Here is a 19,871-nt window from a genome sequence, read left to right on the forward strand (position 1 = left end):
AACACTGAAAACCATTTAAAAACACAACGATGAAAATGAGCAGGAAAAGCCTTATGAGGACTACTCTTGTTTTTTAAACTAGAAGAATCGTCCAATTTAAAGTAAGGATCTCTGAATTAATAAGGCATAACAAATCAGAATGAAGTAATCCCGAGCATGCAGTTTCACTGAAGCTAGTAAGAAGTGCCTTACAAGATCAGACAAAGGTTTGCCAAAGCCTACATTCTTCGCATTAAGGGACACGGGTGGCGCTGTGGTCTAAACCACGGAGTCTCTTTGGCTTGCTGATCGCAAAGTCGGCAGTTCAAATCCACGCAACAGGGTGAGCTCCCGTTGCTCGGTCCCAGCTTTTGCCAACCTAGCAGTTCGAAAGCACACCAGTGCAAGTAGATAAATAGGTATCACTGCGGCGGGGAAGTAAACGGCATTTCCGTGCACTCTGCTTTCCCTCACGGTGTCCCATTGCTCCAGAAGTGATTTAGTCATGCTGGCCACATGACCTGGAAAGCTGTGGACAAACGCAGGCTCCCTCAGCTGAAGCAAGGTAGTAGCCTTCGACTGGACTTAACCGTCCAGGGATCCTTTACCTTTATTTTTACCTTACATTCTTTGCAAATATTCCATTAACGAAACAGGTGTTAAATAGTCCTGCAGAAATGGGCTAGAGCTCTACTGATAGACTGTGAACAGCCCTGTGATTTTGACATCTCTCCAAAAATACTGTGTATGTTTTACATTGAATCTGGAACCAGTGCAGGATCTGAGATTGGGCAACATGCTTAGATTTAATTTTGGTCTAGCTTAATTAGTTGCATTTTGGGTGAAAGTTTTGTTCCTCTTCAGATCTGGTAAGCTGCAGTGCAGCAGGACACCTGGTTGGGGAAGGCTTGTTATTTAGATTCGTAGCAAATGGAAAAAGGATAGTTTTTTTCTGAGTACTGAGAAAACATTTGCTCAGTTTAGGAATCAAAATGGCTTCAGGTCGGTCTTCTGTGCTGATCTATGTATGTGCGGTTATGAACATTGCCATATATCTAAGACCATAAAATTCCTATCACAATATGCGATGCAAGTTGGGTCATAATTCAGTTTTAAGATATAGATGATGTTTACCCAATCTTCCCATTTCCCCTGAGGGTTTTTCTTCATTATTGGTTCTAGCCGCTTCCGGAGAATCTGGCAGGCATTCTGTGAAGTAGGGTGGCAAAGAAAGGTAAGGCAAATTAGTCAACAATAATGAAACCCAAGTTTCACTTAAAAAAAAATATATTTTTAGTATTGTACTCTAGGATTGGCACTTTTTTCTGGACTTAAACTTCTTTATAACATGGATAAATTAAATAGGCAAAGTTTCCTCAGCATAGGAGAGCAATTTGTCAAAAACAATTTTTAGTGCCATTGTTTATTTTTATTCATTTGTTTAAAAGATTTTGACAAATTCTTCTCTGGGTGGATACTGAAATTACCGGTAGAATACATTTTCAAATGCAAAATCAAAGAAATACAAATTTCATTGCCAGGAGCAATAACCACAGATTGGAGTATTATAGCCCAGCATAAAATAACCACTCTGAAAATAATGTGCAGTGAGCACTCTAAAAGAACAACTGTAGAGTATTGCAACAGATTACAAAATAATGGGAAGCTAGGGTGGAATTCATGAAGGAAAGTACAGCTAAGATCTTGAGAATTGCATTTGTCCTTAAATATGATAAACAAAAAAGAATGGATATTAAGAAACTGCTTTATACCAAGTCTGGTAGTTGGTTCCTTCAAGTTTAGTAGTTTTACCTGCCCACACCTGATATCAAGTGGATGTGGCTAAACAGCCTCAGGGCCAAATGGGGAGGTCTGCAAGCCTCATTAAGGCCTGCAAGCTAAGGAACCTGGACCACCAAGCCCTCTAGAACACTATGGTCCTTCCTAGTAAGGGTATAAGTGAGTACAGTGGTGCCCCGCAAGACGAATGCCTCGCAAGACGGAAAACTCGCTAGACGAAAGAGTTTTCCGTTTTGGAGGTGCTTCGCAAAACGAATTTCCTATGGGCTTGCTTCGCAAGACGACAATGTCTTGCGAGTTCCTGCTGGTTTTTCCCCTCCCCCCCTCTTTTTCTAAGCCGCTAATCCGCTTATCAGCTGATCCGATCAGCAGATAAGCCGCTAAAAGCTGCTAAAAGCCGCTAATAGCTCTAATAGCGCTAATCCGCTAATCCTTCAATGGGCTTGCTTCGCAAGACGAAAAAACCGCTAGACGAAGAGAATCACAGAACGGATTCTTTTCGTCTTGCGAGGCACCACTGTACAGGCGTAAGTCTGAACTCTCTAACAGCTAGAAAACGAGGCCCCATTTCAAATAAAGTTTGTAATGTTTAAATCCCACTGAAGCCAATTCTCCAATTTCAGTGGTTTTTTTTAATAGTGCAACCAATACACGTCTGGTCAGATGCAAGCCCTGCTGAGTTCACTAGATCTTATTTCTAGGTAAGTGGGCACAGAATGACAGCAGGACCTTCAGTGTGTATTTTTTAAGACTACAACTCCCATCACTTCTGACCACCGGCTATGGTGGCTGGGACTGATGGGAGTTGGAGTCCAAAGAACCTCTGAACTGCTGCAGGTTCCTCACTCCTAAGCTACAACCTTAACAGCATTCAACACTGGCATCTGTTTACGCTGGGAAAATTCAGTTTAGGAAACCAAAACAAAGCCGTATTATTAAGTGATCCAGTTTACGGGCCTTGAGTTATCATCGTAGTACACACCATACATTTAAAGCACATGCAATGCACATCTTCCTCCCAAAGCATTCTGGGAATTATAGCATATTAGGGAATTGTAGCTCTGTGAGGGAGTAAGCTACAGTTTCCAATATTCTTTGGGGGGAGTTATGCTTTTTTAAAATGTATAGTGTATACGCAGCCACAGTGTGCCAGAAGAAGAGAACATAAGTATTTTGAACAAACCATAACAATATCAAAATATCAAAAGCACCCTGAACAACAGAAAGAGGGAAATTCTCAGATAAGCAATAGCCACAGATAAGTATCTAACCTGGACTGCTTTCCCGTTGACTTCAGTGCCAATTGATCCTGCAGTGACCACCGCATTAGGTATTGTTACTGAAGTTGTTTCATAAGGATGTATGTAAGACAATGGTATCTTCAATTCGTGGCTGGCAACCTTTTAGTTTAGAAAACAAAGATATTTACCAGGGGTTAACAGCATAACTTCAAACCAACAGGGGAAAATAACATTTATAGTTGCAGTTAGACACATACAGGAGCAAAACTTGTTGGAAAATTAGTTATCTAGCTCAGAAAGTATAAACATTGAAACTTTTCTCTATTTTTAAAAACACAGATGTAAACTGGATCATATACAATTAACTAGCAAAGGAGTGAGTAGCTTTGTTTGATATTTCGTACTACCTGTAACATCTTGGTGTATATTCCTTGTCCCATTTCCACTCCACCATGGGACACCAGCACAGACCCATCCAGATAGATGTGGACCAGAGCTATAGCCTACAGAAAAATAACAAACTGATTATCCATCAAATCAAATCCTACTATGATTTGATACAGAAAAACATTTCAGGAGCAAAGAAGATGCCGTATTTTTCACTCTATAAGACGCACCAGACCACAAGACGCACCTAGTTTTTGGAGGAGGAAAACAAGAAAAAAAAAATTCTGAATCTGAGAAGCCAGAACAGCAAGAGGGATCGCTGCGCAGTGAAAGCAGTGATCCCTCTTGCTGTTCTGGCTTCTGGGATAGCTGTGCAGCCTGCATTCGCTCCATAAGACGCACACACATTTCCCCTTACTTTTTAGGAGGGAAAAAGTGAGTCCTATAAAGCAAACAATATGGTATATCCCACAGTGGCAGAAAAAAACGACACGTTGATAAGGTCCCAGGTTCAGTCACTTGATGAGAATTTGGGGTACTAGCAGGGTTAGGAAAGAACTCAGATGGAAAGCAGTTGCCAGTGATGGTACTGACTAGATGAGATTTTGGTCTGGTATTTTAGGAGCCTTCTTGAAGCCTACCAACAGGATAAAGAGAACTGTTCCTTATAACAACATTCTTCAACTTTGAGTCCCTGGATAATGTTGGACTACAATTCCCAGCCAGCTTAGTCAACAATCAAGGATGATGAGCGCACTGAGAAATCTGTCATGTCTCTATTTAATTCAGGTGAATAGTAAATTTCCAATTCTTTTTAATGGCTGCACATTGCACCCTTGATCACATCAAAAAGCTGAAACAATTCCCATCTCCGAACTGTTTGGGGGGGGGGAGAAATTGCCCCTGTGCTATTGTTAAAGCTATGTCCCACCCATGTTTAAAATGAATAGAAATACTCCAAATAAATAGATACTGTTATGAGTTGGGGGGGCAGATCCTCCTAAATTCTTAGATGTTGCAATTTAGCTAATATTTGGAATATTAAGGGAAGATGCCAGCGCAATGTAGAAATACAGGCTATACTTGTTTTCCTGTTCAGGATATGAGCTGATAGAGGTGCCATTAAGAAAGGAAGGGGAGCAGAGTGTTGTTGTTGTTGTTTAGTCGTTTAGTCGTGTCCGACTCTTCGTGACCCCGTGGACCAGAGCACGCTAGGCACTCCTGTCTTCCACTGCCTCCTGCAGTTTGGTCAAACTCATGCTGGTAGCTTTGAGAACACTATCCAACCATCTCGTCCTCTGCCGTCTCCTTCTCCTTGTGCCCTCCATCTTTCCCAACATCAGGGTCTTTTCCAGGGAGTCTTCTCTTCTCATGAGGTGGCCAAAGTATTGGAGCCTCAGCTTCAGGATCTGTCCTTCCAGTGAGCACTCAGGGCTGATTTCCTTCAGAATGGATCGGTTTGATCTTCTTGCAGTCCATGGGACTCTCAAGAGTCTCCTCCAGCACCATAATTCAAAAGTATAAATTCTTCGGTGATCAGCCTTCTTTATGGTCCAGCTCTCACTTCCATACATCACTACTGGGAAAACCATAGCTTTAACTATACGGACCTTTGTTGGCAAGGTGATGTCTCTGCTTTTTAAGATGCTGTCTTAAAGAGCAGAGTACTGGGACATTAAGAGTGATTGACAATGCAAATACTGTCCCCCCCACCCACCACTGAGTAGTGGACAGAAGAGTTGGGAGGGGAAGGTTGCCCGGGTTGCAGGGGCATGATGTCACCACATGTAAAAAAAGGTATCCTTTTTGCATGAAGCTTGGGCTGCGTTTAGCAAGGGTTTTGGGGAAGAAGCGTGGGGCCACATGTCATGCGGGCTGGTAGAGGAGACAATGAGGTGGCATTTGGGCTGCCTTTGAATCCAGTGCTGTGTGTTACAGAAAAGGAGCAATGCAGCAGCGAGCTGCAGTTGGCTGGAATGCAAAACAGGATGTTGTTGTTTGGGACTGTACCATGGGAACAAAGGGACAGTCTATTCACTGTGCTGAGCACCGGATGTTAGCTCAGAGTGTCATTTGACCTGTACTGGAAGTACAGGGGTGGAGTTTGTCTCTCTGCTGTTGGAGTCTGATGAGTGCAGACGTGTTTCTCTGTACTGCTGCAAAGACAGAAATAAAGGCATGTAAATACATTTCTGTCTATCTCTTTCCCCTCCCTGGGGGAGGCAGGGAGGAGGGAAGAGTGGTGTGTTCTTCTCACGCTTGAGGAGGATCGCCGATAGTGACCTAGCCTGTATCCTGCCGGGAGACGCAGACGGGGAGGTCAACAAGGAGATCAAGCCGGGTGCCTGGAAAGTGGCCAGTTCCTCTGATATAGGCTTGAGAATCCAACACTGTGCCCTCTTGAGATGTGATGCTCAGAACCCTCTCTTCATTCAGACTCAGGTTTGAATATGTATAAATAAACCATATTTCTTAAAGACACTACAGTCTCCGCTGTGCCTTGATTTTCCAATGGAAACACAAACCCTGCCAAGACCCCTGGAATCATGCATTGTACGGCAGAGACTCAATACACTGGGGGAGTGGGGCAATGACCTGCAGCTAGACAAGTTGGCAAGAGATCTGTGGATGGGTGTCCCACAGTTTATTTAATGGTAAGTGGAGATCTAGGAAGAGATGGACATTTGAATTGGGAATGTGGCACCAGAGGAGAGAAGGCTTAACCCTTTCCCCCTGTGCCATTGTACCCACACAAATTGCTGTTTGCCCTGTATGTTTCTAACAACTTTGACTGTTGTTACTCTGCTTTACTTTGTAGATGGGTAGATTTCTGGAGTATCAAAAAGCTTGCCTGGTGGTAATATGTGGTATTAAATCCAACCGAAAACAGCATAGGAATGATCTCAATCCCTTTCTTCTTCCAGTAGTTTTGCTTGTTAAATTCTTCTGCGGCTTTTCTCCTGTTGTAGTAATCAGACTTCTCCAGGCACTCTTTCCAACATGCGACAAGATTTGTAGCATCAACCTCTTCTTTGTAGGGAGTCTCAGATACTCCTTTGTACATGTTCATCCACCGGACCTTTAAAGGAGACATGCACGACACTGTTAATATCTTCCAAGTTCTTATAAGCCAAAACATTATACGTTCATTACAAAAGCTGTTGTTTTCCTGATAAAGAGGTTTTGTATTAAAAAAGTGTTGATTCCATAACTACTAGGCAACAGAAACGCCCCGTCACTGCATGCTGCAGTTACTTACACACAGAAGCCCTGTCCCAAAATCAAAATGATGGCAACCCTACTCCTGGGCTGGAACAACTCATCCACACTTGTCCCACTGCTTTTATCTGATGAGACAGCATCTACCAACACACCAGAGAATAGTAAGCTAGCCTGGGAGGCCTGGGGCAGGCCAGGAAGTACAGAGTGTTCTTTCTCCAACACTTTGCTGTTTCTCCCCCCTAGCAACTGCTACTTGAGCCATCTGAATCACTTGGCCCTAGTGCATGGGTAGGCAAACTAAGGCCCGGGGGCTGGATCCGGCCCAATCGCCTTCTAAATCTGACCCGCAGACAGTCTGGGAATCAGCGTGTTTTTACATGAGTAGAATGTGTCCTTTTATTTAAAATGCACCTCTGGTTTACAGTGGTGCCCCGCAAGACGAATGCCTCGCAAGACGAAAAACTCGCTAGATGAAAGAGTTTTCCGTTTTTTGAGTCGTTCCGCAAGACGAATTTCCCTATGGGCTTGCTTCGCAAGACGAAACATCTTGCGAGTTCTTGCGAGTTTGTTTCCTTTTTCTTAAAGCCGCTAAGCCGTTAATAGCCGCTAAGCCGCTAATAGCCGCTAAGCCACTAATAGCCGTGCTTCGCAAGACGAAAAAACCACAAGACGAAGAGACTCGCGGAATGGATTAATTTCGTCTTGCGAGGCACCACTGTATTTGTGGGGCATAGGAATTTGTTCATTTCCCCCCCTTCAAAATATAGTCCGCCCCCCCACATGGTCTGATGGACAGTGGACCAGCCCATGGCTGAAAAAGGTTGCTGACCCCTGGCCTAATGGAAGGACAGGCCCTGATAATGTTATAGCAGGCAAACAACAGCATCAGGACTTTCAAAAACAAAAGCATAGCTTTCAAGTCTGGATTTTTAATGAGGGATTAGCACACCCATTTTAATGGGTCTTTTAACAAAACAGCCTGCAACCAGCGCTTAAGTGAGCTCCCTTATAGAACCCAGCAGGGAGGCAGATGTGGACAAGACTAGAATTAGTTGGCTCTGCCTCTATCTACTGTCTCTGCCCTACCAGTCTCAAGGAGAACAAGGCACCACTGAAGCTTAAAGCTTCTTGCTGCATTCACAATATCCAGACAGTGTTGAATGGTTTCTTTAAATGTAAAGGTTCATCATTGTTCCACCCAATGTGTATGTCTTTAAGGGGCCAGAGCAAGATAACGAGACCCAGCTTTACAGCTGTGAAACATAGCAGGTGCTGCTGAGTTGTATTGATTAAGCTGTGTCAGCAATTGGGTGTAGTATATAAGGAGCAGCACCTAGCTCTCCCATTACCCTGGGGGATGGGTTGGTGGTTGGGTCTGGTTTGATGTTGATGTATTTAGTGTATAAGGAGTTTTTATTTTTGTTATTAAAACCTTGTTTAAGTTATTTTTGAGTCCCTTTTTAATGCATGGTCTCCCCAGCAAGCTCTCTGCAGCGTTACTATACTGCAAATAGCCAACAGACAGAAGCCTGTAAGAGAGGCCTGTCTGCATAACCAGCCCCCAATCTCAAAGTAAAATGTCTATGTTTTAAATGGCAAGATGTCACTGTGTTATGTACTGAGTTGAATTGGATCCAAAATGCAGCAGTCTGATTGGTCCTAGAACAATGCAGCAGTATGATTGGTCTGCAGGAGCCACCCAATCCAGCTCCAGATGGAAGTGAATCCACAACCTGATTGGCCTACAGGAGAATTCTGGAATTAGCCAATCACGTGCAGCCCATTGTGTAAATAATATATATAAAGCAGATATTGTGGGGGAACTTCCATTCCTCCTCACCACTATGAGCTGAATAAAGAGCATGAAATCCACTCTTGACTCTGAGTATATTTCACACTGGCAATTTCAGAACCTTTCAGCACGTAACATGTGCCCCCAAAAGGCAAGTAAGTACTCCAAAATAATAATAATAATAATAATAATAATAATAATAATAATAATAATAAATTTTATTTATATCCCGCCCTCCCCAGCCGAAGCCGGGCTCAGGGCGGCTAACAACAATCAAATAATCAGTCAAATAATCACACAATCTAAAAATATTTCATTATAAAAATTAATTAAATCAAATTGATGGCAACCAATTAAGCAAAATTCTGTGCAGGTTGCCAGAGGAGGGAGTCAGGCTGCGCCCTGACCAAAAGCCTGGCGGAACAACTCTGTCTTGCAGGCCCTGCGGAAAGATGTCAGGTCCCGCAGGGCCCTAGTCTCTTGTGACAGAGCATTCCACCAGTTTGGAGCCGCAGCCGAGAAGGCCCTGGCTCTAGTTGAGGCCAGCCTAACCTCTCTGAGGCCTGGGACCTTGAGGATGTTATTATTTGCAGACCGTAGGTTTCTCTGTGGGGCATACCAGGAGAGGCGGTCCCGTAGGTACGAGGGTCCTAGGCCGTATAGGGCTTTAAAGGTTAAAACCAGCACCTTAAACCTGATCCTGTACTCCACCGGGAGCCAGTGCAGCTGGTATAATACCGGATGAATGTGCTCTCGCAGCGAAGACCCCATAAGGAGTCTCGCCGCGGCATTCTGCACCCGCTGGAGTTTCTGGGTCAGTCTCAAGGGCAGCCCCACGTAGAGCGAGTTACAATAATCCAGTCTGGAGGTGACCGTCGCATGGATCACAGTGGCTAGGTCAGGACGAGAGAGATAAGGGGCCAACTGCTTAGCTTGGCGGAGATGAAAAAATGCCGCCTTTGTTATAGCTGTAATCTGCGCCTCCATAGAGAGGGAGGTATCGAAGATTACACCCAAACTCTTAACGGCCGGTGCTGGCACTAATTGCACCCCCGCAAGAGATGGGAGTTGCCCCCTCGATCCCATATCGTCCCGCCCCAGCCAGAGGACCTCTGTCTTCGAAGGATTTAACTTCAACCGGCTCCCACGTAACCATCCAGCCACAGCTTCCAGACATCTGGTCAGTGTGTCTGGGGCCGAGTCAGGATGGCCATCCATCAACAGATAGAGTTGGGTGTCATCAGCATACTGATGGCAACCCAGCCCAAAACTCCGGACAAGCTGGGCGAGGGGGCGCATAAAGATGTTAAAAAGCATCGGGGAGAGAATTGCACCCTGAGGCACTCCACACACCAAGGAGTGGCGTGATGACAATTCCCCCCCCCCTTACTTGAGAGCAATCAAGTAAGGATTGCTCTCAAAGTTAGCAGAAGTAGGATAATTTGGGGTGAAATCTACCAGCATTGCCTCACAAGTCTGTACTTTAAGTAACTATGAAGAGTATTGTGTTACAGAAGGAGTAGAACAATATTTGCTGCTTCTGTAATGGTCTTTGCCATCCCTTTGTTCCCCAAAGTGAATTGTGCCCAAACTACCACAGTCCTGAGAAAGTTACCGCATTTACTCGAGTCTAATGCACCATCAGGGACGTGGATGGCACTGTGGGTTAAACCACAGAGGCTAGGACTTGCCGATCAGAAGGTCGGCGGTTCGAATCCCCGTGACGGGGTGAGCTCCCGTTGCTCGGTCCCTGCTCTTGCCAGCTTAGCAGTTTGAAAGCACGTCAAAGTGCAAGTAGATAAATAGGTACCACTCCGGCAGGAAGGTAAACGGCATTTCCGTGTGCTGCTCTGGTTCACCAGAAGCTGCTTAGTCATGCTGGCCACATGACCCGGAAGCTGTACACCGACTCCCTTGGCCAATAAAGCGAGATGAGCGCCGCAACCCCAGAGTCGGTCATGACTGGACCTAATGGTCAGGGGTCCCTTTACCTTTACCTTTAATGCACCATCAAATCTAATGAGCACCTCAGTTTTCAGAACCTTGAAACCAAAAAACGTATTTGCTGGCTACTGTAAATGTGCCATTGAATCTAATGCACACCTTAATTTTCACAATGTAATTTGGCCAAAAAAGGTGCACATTAGATTCGAGTAAATAGTTGACTTCAGTAAAGGACAGAGTCAGAAAGATCTGGAGTGTTTCAGGGGGAGGGGATGGTTTAATTCTGATATGGCTTATGTAGGACTTGAAAGCCTGCAAACCATAGTTTTACCACATGAGGGAGTGTTTGTATAATCTTTAACCATGGACAATTTAGTTTCTTCTAATAAACATCCCAGGTAACTTGCAGATGACTTGCTTATTGAGCATTCACCATGATTTGTTTGCACAAAGTTTTCAGCAAGGTTATATGATGTTGGCTGATTATTGAGCATTCGTTCTGATTTGCTTGCAGGGAAGTTATATGACATCGCATCAAGCAATTGTTTCCACGGCAATTTCCCATCCAGTAAAAGTCAATTTTGGGGGGAAGCATGGGTGTAGCTGGGGGGGGGGCAGCTGCCTCCCCTAAATCAATAAATAAAAAAAATTAAAAATTAAATAAATTAAAAAAAATAGTTAACTAACAGGTTGTGCCTCCTCCCCTAACTAAACCCCTGGCTATGCCCATGTTGAGTAGCTTTTGTTTTGTTTTGTTCACAAAACACAAATCTACTTTAATCACATAACCTGAATTTGCCAGTATGTGACTGAATCCCACCCACAAAATGGGAACAATCTGGGAAAGTCCCTGATTAGAATAAATTTATCCCCAAAGAAGGAACAGTAACGATCCAAATACTGAATCAGGTGTGACCTGAAGCTTATTTTCATTCTTGGCTGATATTTGTCAGGAGTTTGGGGGTTATGGCCAGAGACAATTGCAGGCGGTGGCAGGGGGTAGGGGGAGGAGGCAGAAGATCCAGCTGGCTTGGTACAGCCTCAAAGGGGGTCTAAAATTTAGACGCTTGTTAATTTTTTGACATTTCATAAGCCAACTGAAAAGAAGCTGTGGTGGTGGTGGCCTGAAGGGGCATTTAGAGGGAAGAATCTGCTGGCACAGTAAGGGTTAAGCCCCCCTCCTTTCTGCCAATCCTCTCCTGCAAGTGGAGACTCACAATTATTATTTTTTTGCAAATGCAGGGTTGGGAACATGGATTTGCCGTGATAACGTGGTATTGTACCCAAATCACAGTACAGAGCTCCTCACTCAGCACTTCCTCTGATCGGTCATTCATTTACCTGGTCATGTGGCAAGCCAAGGTGATCTGCCACAGCTGCCACCCATGTTTCTGCAGTAAGGGCTGCCTGTGGGAATCCAAATCCTCGAAAAGCAGTGTTCGACGGCAAGTTAGTCTTACAGGCCCATCCACGGCTTCGGAAGTTGGGGATATCATATGCGTTGCAACTCTTTAGCACAACGTAGTCTATTACCTAATGCATGGGGATAGATAACAAACCTGTTAATCACGAGTACTGCGTCTTATGGAGTTGAATGTGGCAAATAACTGAATTGTGCGTACGCCTGGATGCATGTACAGTCAGGTTCCATATTTCTTTATCCACAGAGCAATCCAATGGCTTGTCTACACTGGAGTAAAATGTACACATGCCATTAATGTATAGGTGTCCACATAAACACCCTCTGCATCCCAGTATTGTTTCCCTACTTTAAATGTGGGTCCCCCCCCCCCAATCCTGGCCATTTCCCAACCTTCCAAGGATTGAATAAACCCACATTTAAAGAAGGAAAGTTTAGTAGAACACTGGGATGGGGAGGACATCATGTGGCTATCCCTTTATTAATGTAGGCAAAACAGGCAGGTGCAAATTCACATTTTTCATTCCAGTGTGAACACAAGCTCCAAGACTAAAGACTCACCCTCACATCTACTGTATTTGGGTCAGTGTGGACAAGCCCCTAGAGATGAACGTCTGAATTATCCCATGGTCTAACTGGTTCTATTGACTCTAAGGCAGGGTGGAGAACATGTGGCTGCCCATATGTTGTTGTCCCTGGATGGACAAAGGACAAATCAATGGCCAGGGAAGATGGGGAGTTGTAATCCAGCAACAGCTGGAGGGCCCTAGGAAGAGATGGAGGAGAATTTTGTTTGGTCCGCATTTTAGGCAAACTGATCTCATTTGCAATTCCTGGCCACAGAGTACAACATAATTATACTTTGGATTTTTCACTTCTCTGGATTTTGTTATAAAGCTATTGGCTCAAAATGCATAAACAAATGCTCTGTACCTGACATTGAAAAGACAACAAAATGCGCAGCAGCTGGCAAGACTCTCTGAGGAGGGCATTCCACAAGTGGGCACCAGCACCAAAATTGGAATTTACTTCTCAGTAAATAGGGTCACAGGTGGCGCTGTGGGTTAAACCACAGAGCCTAGGACTTGCCGATCAGAAGGTCGGCGGTTCAAATCCCCACGACGGGGTGAGCTCCTGTTTCTCGGTCCCTGCTCCTGCCAACCTAGCAGTTCGAAAGCACGTCAAAGTGCAAGTAGATAATTAGGTACCGCTCGAGCGGGAAGGTAAATGGCATTTCCGTGCGCTGCTCTGGTTTGCCAGAAGCAGCTTAGTCATGCTGGCCACATGACCCGGAAGCTGTACGCCGGCTCCCTCGGCCAATAAAGTGAGATGAGCGCCGCAACCCCAGAGTCGGCCACAACTGGACCTAATGGTCAGGGGTCCCTTTACCTTTATTTTAAATATGCATGAGACCATACTATAAGTCTTGTTAGCAGGGTTACTTGACTTTGTACTTAGGAAATCTATCTATCTATCATCTATCTATCATCTATCTATCTTTACAAATATCCTTTATTAGGCATAGCAAACCACATATTATCAAACAGACACCATATACAAATTGTGCAAAATACGAGCTCAGCATAACAAGGTTTGTCCAGTCAGATCTTTAACTCCAGAGGAAATCAATTTGCATAAATAATACAATACAACACTACCACATCACCGATCAATTAAGAACCACTAAATCTCTTTATAATGGCCCAGTCTTTCTACATGGACAGCACTCAAACATTCAGCCACTATTAAAGTAATTTGATCATTCCTGTCTGAAAGCAGGTCCTGAATCGTTGGTATCATAGAATTCAGCCTATTGAGTTGTGAGGCCTCTAATAATTGTCTTCTGGCATAAATGTCAAAATCACAAGAAAATGAAATATGCTCCAGAGTATCAGGATCCTGTTTACTACATTTGCAGAGACGCTCTGATTCTGGGCGTCACATTCAAAACACCTGTAGATGGCACTTCATTCTGTGAGGAGACATTCTCTCCAGCTACTAGGAAAAAGCTACCCAAGCTGGCTTCAAACGTTGCTGTTTTTTGGAACCTAGTACACCACCTAAATCAAGGGACGTGGGTGGCGCTTGTGGGTTAAACCACAGAGCCTAGGACTTGCCAATCAAAAGGTCGGTGGTTCGAATCCCCCCGATGGGGTGAGCTCCCGTTGTTCAGTCCCTACTCCTGCCCACCTAGCAGTTCAAAAGCACCTCAAAGTGCAAGTAGATAAATAGGTACTGCTCCAGCGGGAAGGTAAACGGTGTTTCCGTGTGCTGCTCTGGTTTGCCAGAAGCGGCTTAGTCATGCTGGCCACATGACCCGGAAGCTGTACGCTGGCTCCCTCGGCCAATAAAGCGAGATGAGCGCCGCAACCCCAGAGTCGGCCACGACTGGACCTAATGGTCAGGGGTCCTTTTACCTTTCCACCACCTAAATTGTTAATGTAAAAGCTGCCTAGCTTCTCTGTGTTCCTGTTTCCCACTCATCAAGAAACCTGCGTGTTTCTTCTAAGGATGAAGAAAGATCTGGGTAATCAGCTGGATTTCATATTCTAAAAAAAAAGGGGGGGTCAGTCATCATATATTTATCCTTCCCTGCATCCTTAATGCATTCCGAAACTTCCAAAGAATCTCTAAAAGAGCCTCAGTTGAATGACTCCTCTCGCCCCTCACATTCCACCTTATGGTTGTAATTGAGGCTATGTACAGAGCCATATCTAGGCTCCCTTGCACCCTTGGCACAGAGCTGTATCAGCGCTCCCCATCCTTTGCAACCTTGGCAAGGAGATGCATCAGCAGCTCTGAAGCCGAGAGAGACCATGGACCAAAATGATTCAAATCTGGTTGTTATCCCATACAGTGGTACCTCTGGATGCGAACTGGATCCGTTTCGGAGCCCTGTTCGCATCCTGAAGCGAACGCAACCCATGCCCACGCATCTGCGTGTACCGCAATTCGCCGCTTCCGGGCGACGTCATTTTGAGCGTCTGCACATGCGCGAGCGGCAAAACCCGGAAGTAATGCACTCCGTTACTTCCGGGTTGCTGCAGAGCGCAACCTGAAAATATTCATCCCAATGCATATTTAACCCAAGGTATGACTGTATTGATAATGAGGGCTGTGACTGCGAGAGAAAGTCTTGCTTAAGGCTGCCTAGTAACTTCATGTCAGAAATGAGATCCAAACTCTGAAATCCCGTCATGCGTGAAGTACCCCTTTCTCATTCCATTTTCCACTTGCGAATTCAACGGGCTGCCATGGAAAAACTTACCAGTTCTGATTCATCAGGTGTACACCCGCCATTTATGTAGAACAAAAGATCAACAGCTTTGATTTTGCCATCATTCGTGAATCCCACCTAAAAATTCAATAGCGTATTGCAGTAGTTAAGACACATCAGACTCATGCTTTATTCTCTGAACTGTGTGAATTTATCTTGGAAACCACTGGTGTTTCTTTTAACTTACTAGGTTTCCTTGGAAAGGATAAATCTAAAAAGATGCTTGATGCCTGCCACCTATCCTGTACAGCCCAACACACATATTTCCCTTTTGACCATACCATGCACCCCGACTTTTGCAAGGTATTAGTGCCTTGTCTGGGGTCGATATTACAGTTACTCATTTTGCAATGAAGGGAAAGCCAAAAGTGTTTTAATAAATAAATGAATACTTTTGGGTCAAAATAATCCTCTTGGGGAAAAGTAGGGAGCGATACCTCAAGGACTTAGCCCAGTGGACGTGCAAAATCTAGTTCAAAGCATGGGGAAGTTTTGCAAGTCACTGAAGCTTGTAAAAATCAGTATTACTTACTTTATATTGCCCCCAAAGAGGATGTCGACCTCCAGGTATTATCATGTCATCATCTCGCTCCATGATAAAACGGACCGGGCGGCCAGTTCTAAGCCAAACAACAAAGACTTAGGCTACCTTAAAGGTAAGCTGTTAGCAGAACCAATAGCTCCACAGACATCCTGTTTGTCTGCTCTTATTTAGCATTTTGATCTGTTTACAGTGAGGTTATATGACAATAAGCACTCGTGCTGATTTGCTTGCTCGGTGTTTATTCATCTTCCTGTTAAGCATCCATTCATTCTACACTTTTCAGTGCATAAGTTGCACCAGGGCAACAGGGTGCTTTAATCTGCTTTTATTGTACAAATTTCTAGTATGTACCACGTGGGTGGCGCTGTGGTCTAAACCACAGAGTCTAGGACTTGCCAATCAGAAGATCGGCGGTTCGAAACCCTGCAATGGGGTGAGCTCATGTTCCTCTGTCCCAGCTCCTGCCAACCTAGCAGTTCAAAAGCACGTCAAAGTGCAAGTAGATAAATAGGTACCACTCTGGCAGGAAGGTAAACGGCGTTTCCATGTGCTGCTCTGGTTCACCAGAAGCTGCTTAGTCATGTTGGCCACATGTACGCCGGATCCCTCGGCCAATAAAGCAAGATGAGCGCTGCAACCCCAGAGTCGTCCGCGACTGGACCTAATGGTCAGGGGTTCCTTTAACTTTAATTTCTAGTATGTCCTTGAATCTCTCCTGCAAAATACTGACCCCTGGAGGCAAACAATAAGTACGGTAGATGCTGACTGGTGCTTTTGAGTTATAAAACATGCACGCCCTGTCATAAGCTGTGTGGGCATTGCCTTTGCTTTTTGGAAAACACAGAATGTCTATAAAATTCTATGGTAAGAGGTTTTGTATATCAAGAAGGCACTTGTCGTTTTAGTTGCTTTCAGTAAAATCACAGACAACTGCAACACTTACTTGTGTGCAGCAACTGCTGCAGCTGCGGCAAAAAATGAAGGTTTTGTACTCTTTCCCCCAAAAGCTCCGCCAACTCGCCTTGTGTGGGTCATGATCCTATTGGCTTGAACATTTAATGCTGAAGCCACTGTTTGCTGCAAAATAAGCAAAATAAAAGCATTTTCAGGTTGTAAAAAAGCCTAGTATTTCCCTAGATCATTAATAGCATATTTACTCCAGATGTACATACAGTCAGTGGCGTAGCGTGGGTTGTCAGCACCCGGGGCAAGGCAAGTAATTTGCGCCCCCTAGAGTGAGTGAGCCAGGTAGGGGCAGAGAGCTGCGAGTGCAAGCGCGCCCCCCCAGATGTTGCGCCCGGTGCGGCCGGCCCCCCTGCACCCCCACGCTACGCCACTGCATGCAGTGGTACCTCTGGTTACGTACTTAATTCATTCCAGAGATCCATACTTAACCTGAAACTGTTCTTAACCTGAAGCACCACTTTAGCTAATGGGGCCTCCCACTGCTGCAGTGCCACCGGAGCACAATTTCTGTTCTCATCCTGAAGCAAAGTTCTAAATGCGAGGTACTATTTCTGGGATAGCGGAGTCTGTAACCTGAAGCGTATGTAACCCGAGGTACCACTGTATTTAATTTCATCTCCTTGCACTTCCTGTACATACCACAGAGCCTAGGGCTTACCGATCAGAAGGTCGGCAGTTTGAATCCCCGCAACAGGATGAGCTCTCGTTGCTCGAACCCTGCTCCTGCCAACCTAGCAGTTCAAAAGCACGACGTGCAAGTAGATAAATAGGTACCGCTCCGGCAGGAAGGAAAACGGCGTTTCCGTGTGCTGCTCTGGTTTGCCAGAAGTGGCTTAGTCATGCTGGCCACATGACCCGGAAGCTGTACGCCGGCTCGCTTGGCCAATAAAGCGAGATGAGCGCTGCAACCCCAGAGTCGTCCGCGACTGGACCTAATGGTCAGGGGTCCCTTTACCTACCTTTTGTCAGCCCAATCTTTTAACTGAAAGCACTGCACGATTTCCAGTATATTCTGGATAAAACATGCCTCCCCCCAAAAAAGTCTGGCTGGTAGGGAATCATTGAGATGGCTTTGTGCAGGAGACAGATTCTGTTACAACAAAATAGGAGAAAAAGAACCACTACAGTCATACCTCGGGAAAAATACGCTTCAGGATAAGTATTTTCGGGTTGCGCTACATGGCGACCCAGAAGTAACGGAGCGCGACCCGGAAGTAACGGAGCGCGTTACTTCTGGGTTTCACTGCTCGTGCATGCGCAATCAAAATGATGTCACGCGCATGTGCGGAAGCGGCGAAACACGACCCGCACATGTGCAGATGCGCAGTCGCGTCTTATGTTCTGTTCAGGATGCGAACGGGACTCCGGAACAGACCCTTTTCACATCCTGAGGTACCACTGTACAGTGGTACCTCAGGTTACATACGCTTCAGGTTACAGACTCCACTAACCCAGAAATAGTGCTTCAGGTTAAGAACTTTGCTTCAGGATAAGAACAGAATAATAATAATAATAATAATTTTTATTTATATCCCGCCCTCCCCAGCTGAAGCCGGGCTCAGGGCGGCTAACAACAATAAAACAGTACAACAGTACAGCACAAACAACACTCTAAAATCACTCATTATAAAATTAATTCAAATCAAGCCACTGGCAACCATTGGGCCAGAGCTCCGCAAAGATTGCCGAGGGAGGGAGTCCGGCTGTGCCCTGGCCAAAGGCCTGGTGGAACAGCTCTGTCTTGCAGGCCCTGCGGAAAGATGTCAAGTCCCGCAGGGCCCTAGTCTCTTGTGACAGAGTGTTCCACCAGATCGGAGCCACAGCCGAAAAAGCCCTGGCTCTAGTTGAGGCCAGCCTAACTTCTCTGTGGCCTGGGACCTTCAAGATGTTTTCACAGTGGTGCCTCGCAAGACGAAATTAATCCGTTCCGTGAGTCTCTTCGTCTTGCGGTTTTTTCGTCTTGCAAAGCACGGCTATTAGCGGCTTAGCGGCTATTAGCGGCTTAGCAGCTATTAACGGCTTAGCGGCTTTACGAAAAAGGAAACAAACTCGCAAGAACTTGCAAGATGTTTCGTCTTGCGAAGCAAGCCCATAGGGAAATTCGTCTTGCGGAACGACTCAAAAAACGGAAAACTCTTTCATCTTGCGCGTTTTTCGTCTTGCGAGGCATTCGTCTTGCGAGGTACCACTGTATTTGAAGACCGTACGTTTCTCTGTGGGGCATACCAGGAGAGGCGGTCCCGTAGGTACGAGGGTCCTAGCCGTATAGGGCTTTAAAGGTTAAAACCAGCACCTTAAACCTGATCCTGTACTCCACCGGGAGCCAGTGCAGCTGGTATAGCACCGGGTGAATGTGGTTTCACAGCGAAGACCCCCGTAAGGAGTCTCACTGCAGCATTCTGCACCCGCTGGAGTTTCTGGGTCAGTCTCAAGGGCAGCCCCACGTAGAGCGAGTTACAATAATCCAGTCTGGAGGTGACCGTCGCGTGGATCACAGTGGCTAGGTCAGGGCGAGAGAGGTAAGAAATCGTGCTCCAGCGGTGTGGCGGCAGCAGGAGGCCCCATTAGCTAAAGTGGTGCTTCAGATTAAGAACAGTTTCAGGTTAAGAATGGACCTCCAGAACGAATTAAGTTCTTAACCCGAGATACCACTGTGCTGTCAAACAACAGCAGCATGTCTATGGAGAATGGATACACATGCTGAAAGACAGAAATTCAGCATGTGTGTATATGTATTTTTGTGTGTAGAAATAAAAGATGACAGCTACCAAAGGAACAATGACCCTGGGCGAGTGCCTGGAATCCTCAGAATCTTGCAGAGTGGGGGTGGCACCTAACTTTTGTATCAATACAAATGCTGTTGTTTTTAATTACAAACATCAACAACTGATTACATCCAGTTTAAGACTCTTTTGTGCCAGTGGGGTCCATCTCATGTGTACTGCTGAAATAGTTGTGGAGTTTCCCCACGCTAGCAGTCAAGGACTTGAGTTGCCTCACCTGGACTTTCGAACCATATTGGGTAGACGTATATATATCCATTTCCTTATCCTCTTTTCTTGGAACGACAAACACACTGTCTGTTTCCAGGTAAAAATGCTCCTGCCCTCCGACATGGATTTCGCCTGTTAAAAAACAATTGCATGGCTAATTTGATTAGATTTGTACCTCACCATACTATGCAGCACTTCATCGCATGTCTTAGCCTGTAGGATTCATAAAAGGGGATGGTTAAGACAAGCAGGAACAACAAACAGATGAGGATATTTCACCCCTTCCCATTGCAAGAATCTCCTGAC

At 45.3% G+C, this 19,871-nt stretch overlaps 1 protein-coding gene and 1 long non-coding RNA gene across 3 annotated transcripts in view; one reads left to right on the forward strand and one right to left on the reverse strand.

The window, feature by feature from the left end:
- The window catches only part of LOC308587852 (aldehyde oxidase 4-like), a 77,646-nt gene that overhangs the window by 14,270 nt on the left and 43,505 nt on the right, over positions 1 to 19,871 (reverse strand). For both annotated transcript variants that reach the window (XM_081195682.1, XM_081195683.1), the window contains 9 exons: positions 19,573 to 19,697; positions 16,550 to 16,683; positions 15,595 to 15,682; positions 15,054 to 15,140; positions 11,707 to 11,898; positions 6,259 to 6,486; positions 3,428 to 3,523; positions 3,051 to 3,179; positions 1,114 to 1,188 (listed from right to left, as the gene is read on the reverse strand). In XM_081195682.1, coding sequence (XP_081051808.1) covers positions 1,114 to 1,188; positions 3,051 to 3,179; positions 3,428 to 3,523; positions 6,259 to 6,486; positions 11,707 to 11,898; positions 15,054 to 15,140; positions 15,595 to 15,682; positions 16,550 to 16,683; positions 19,573 to 19,697 — 1,154 coding nt within the window. The remainder of the gene's footprint in view (positions 1 to 1,113; positions 1,189 to 3,050; positions 3,180 to 3,427; positions 3,524 to 6,258; positions 6,487 to 11,706; positions 11,899 to 15,053; positions 15,141 to 15,594; positions 15,683 to 16,549; positions 16,684 to 19,572; positions 19,698 to 19,871) is intronic.
- Positions 1 to 19,871, forward strand: part of LOC308582269 — a 33,466-nt gene that overhangs the window by 11,424 nt on the left and 2,171 nt on the right. The gene's annotated exons all lie outside the window — the stretch shown is intronic.

The sequence above is a fragment of the Podarcis bocagei genome (assembly GCF_964188305.1).
Source record: "Podarcis bocagei genome assembly, chromosome: 1".
In the NCBI taxonomy this organism is placed as follows: domain Eukaryota; kingdom Metazoa; phylum Chordata; class Lepidosauria; order Squamata; family Lacertidae; genus Podarcis; species Podarcis bocagei.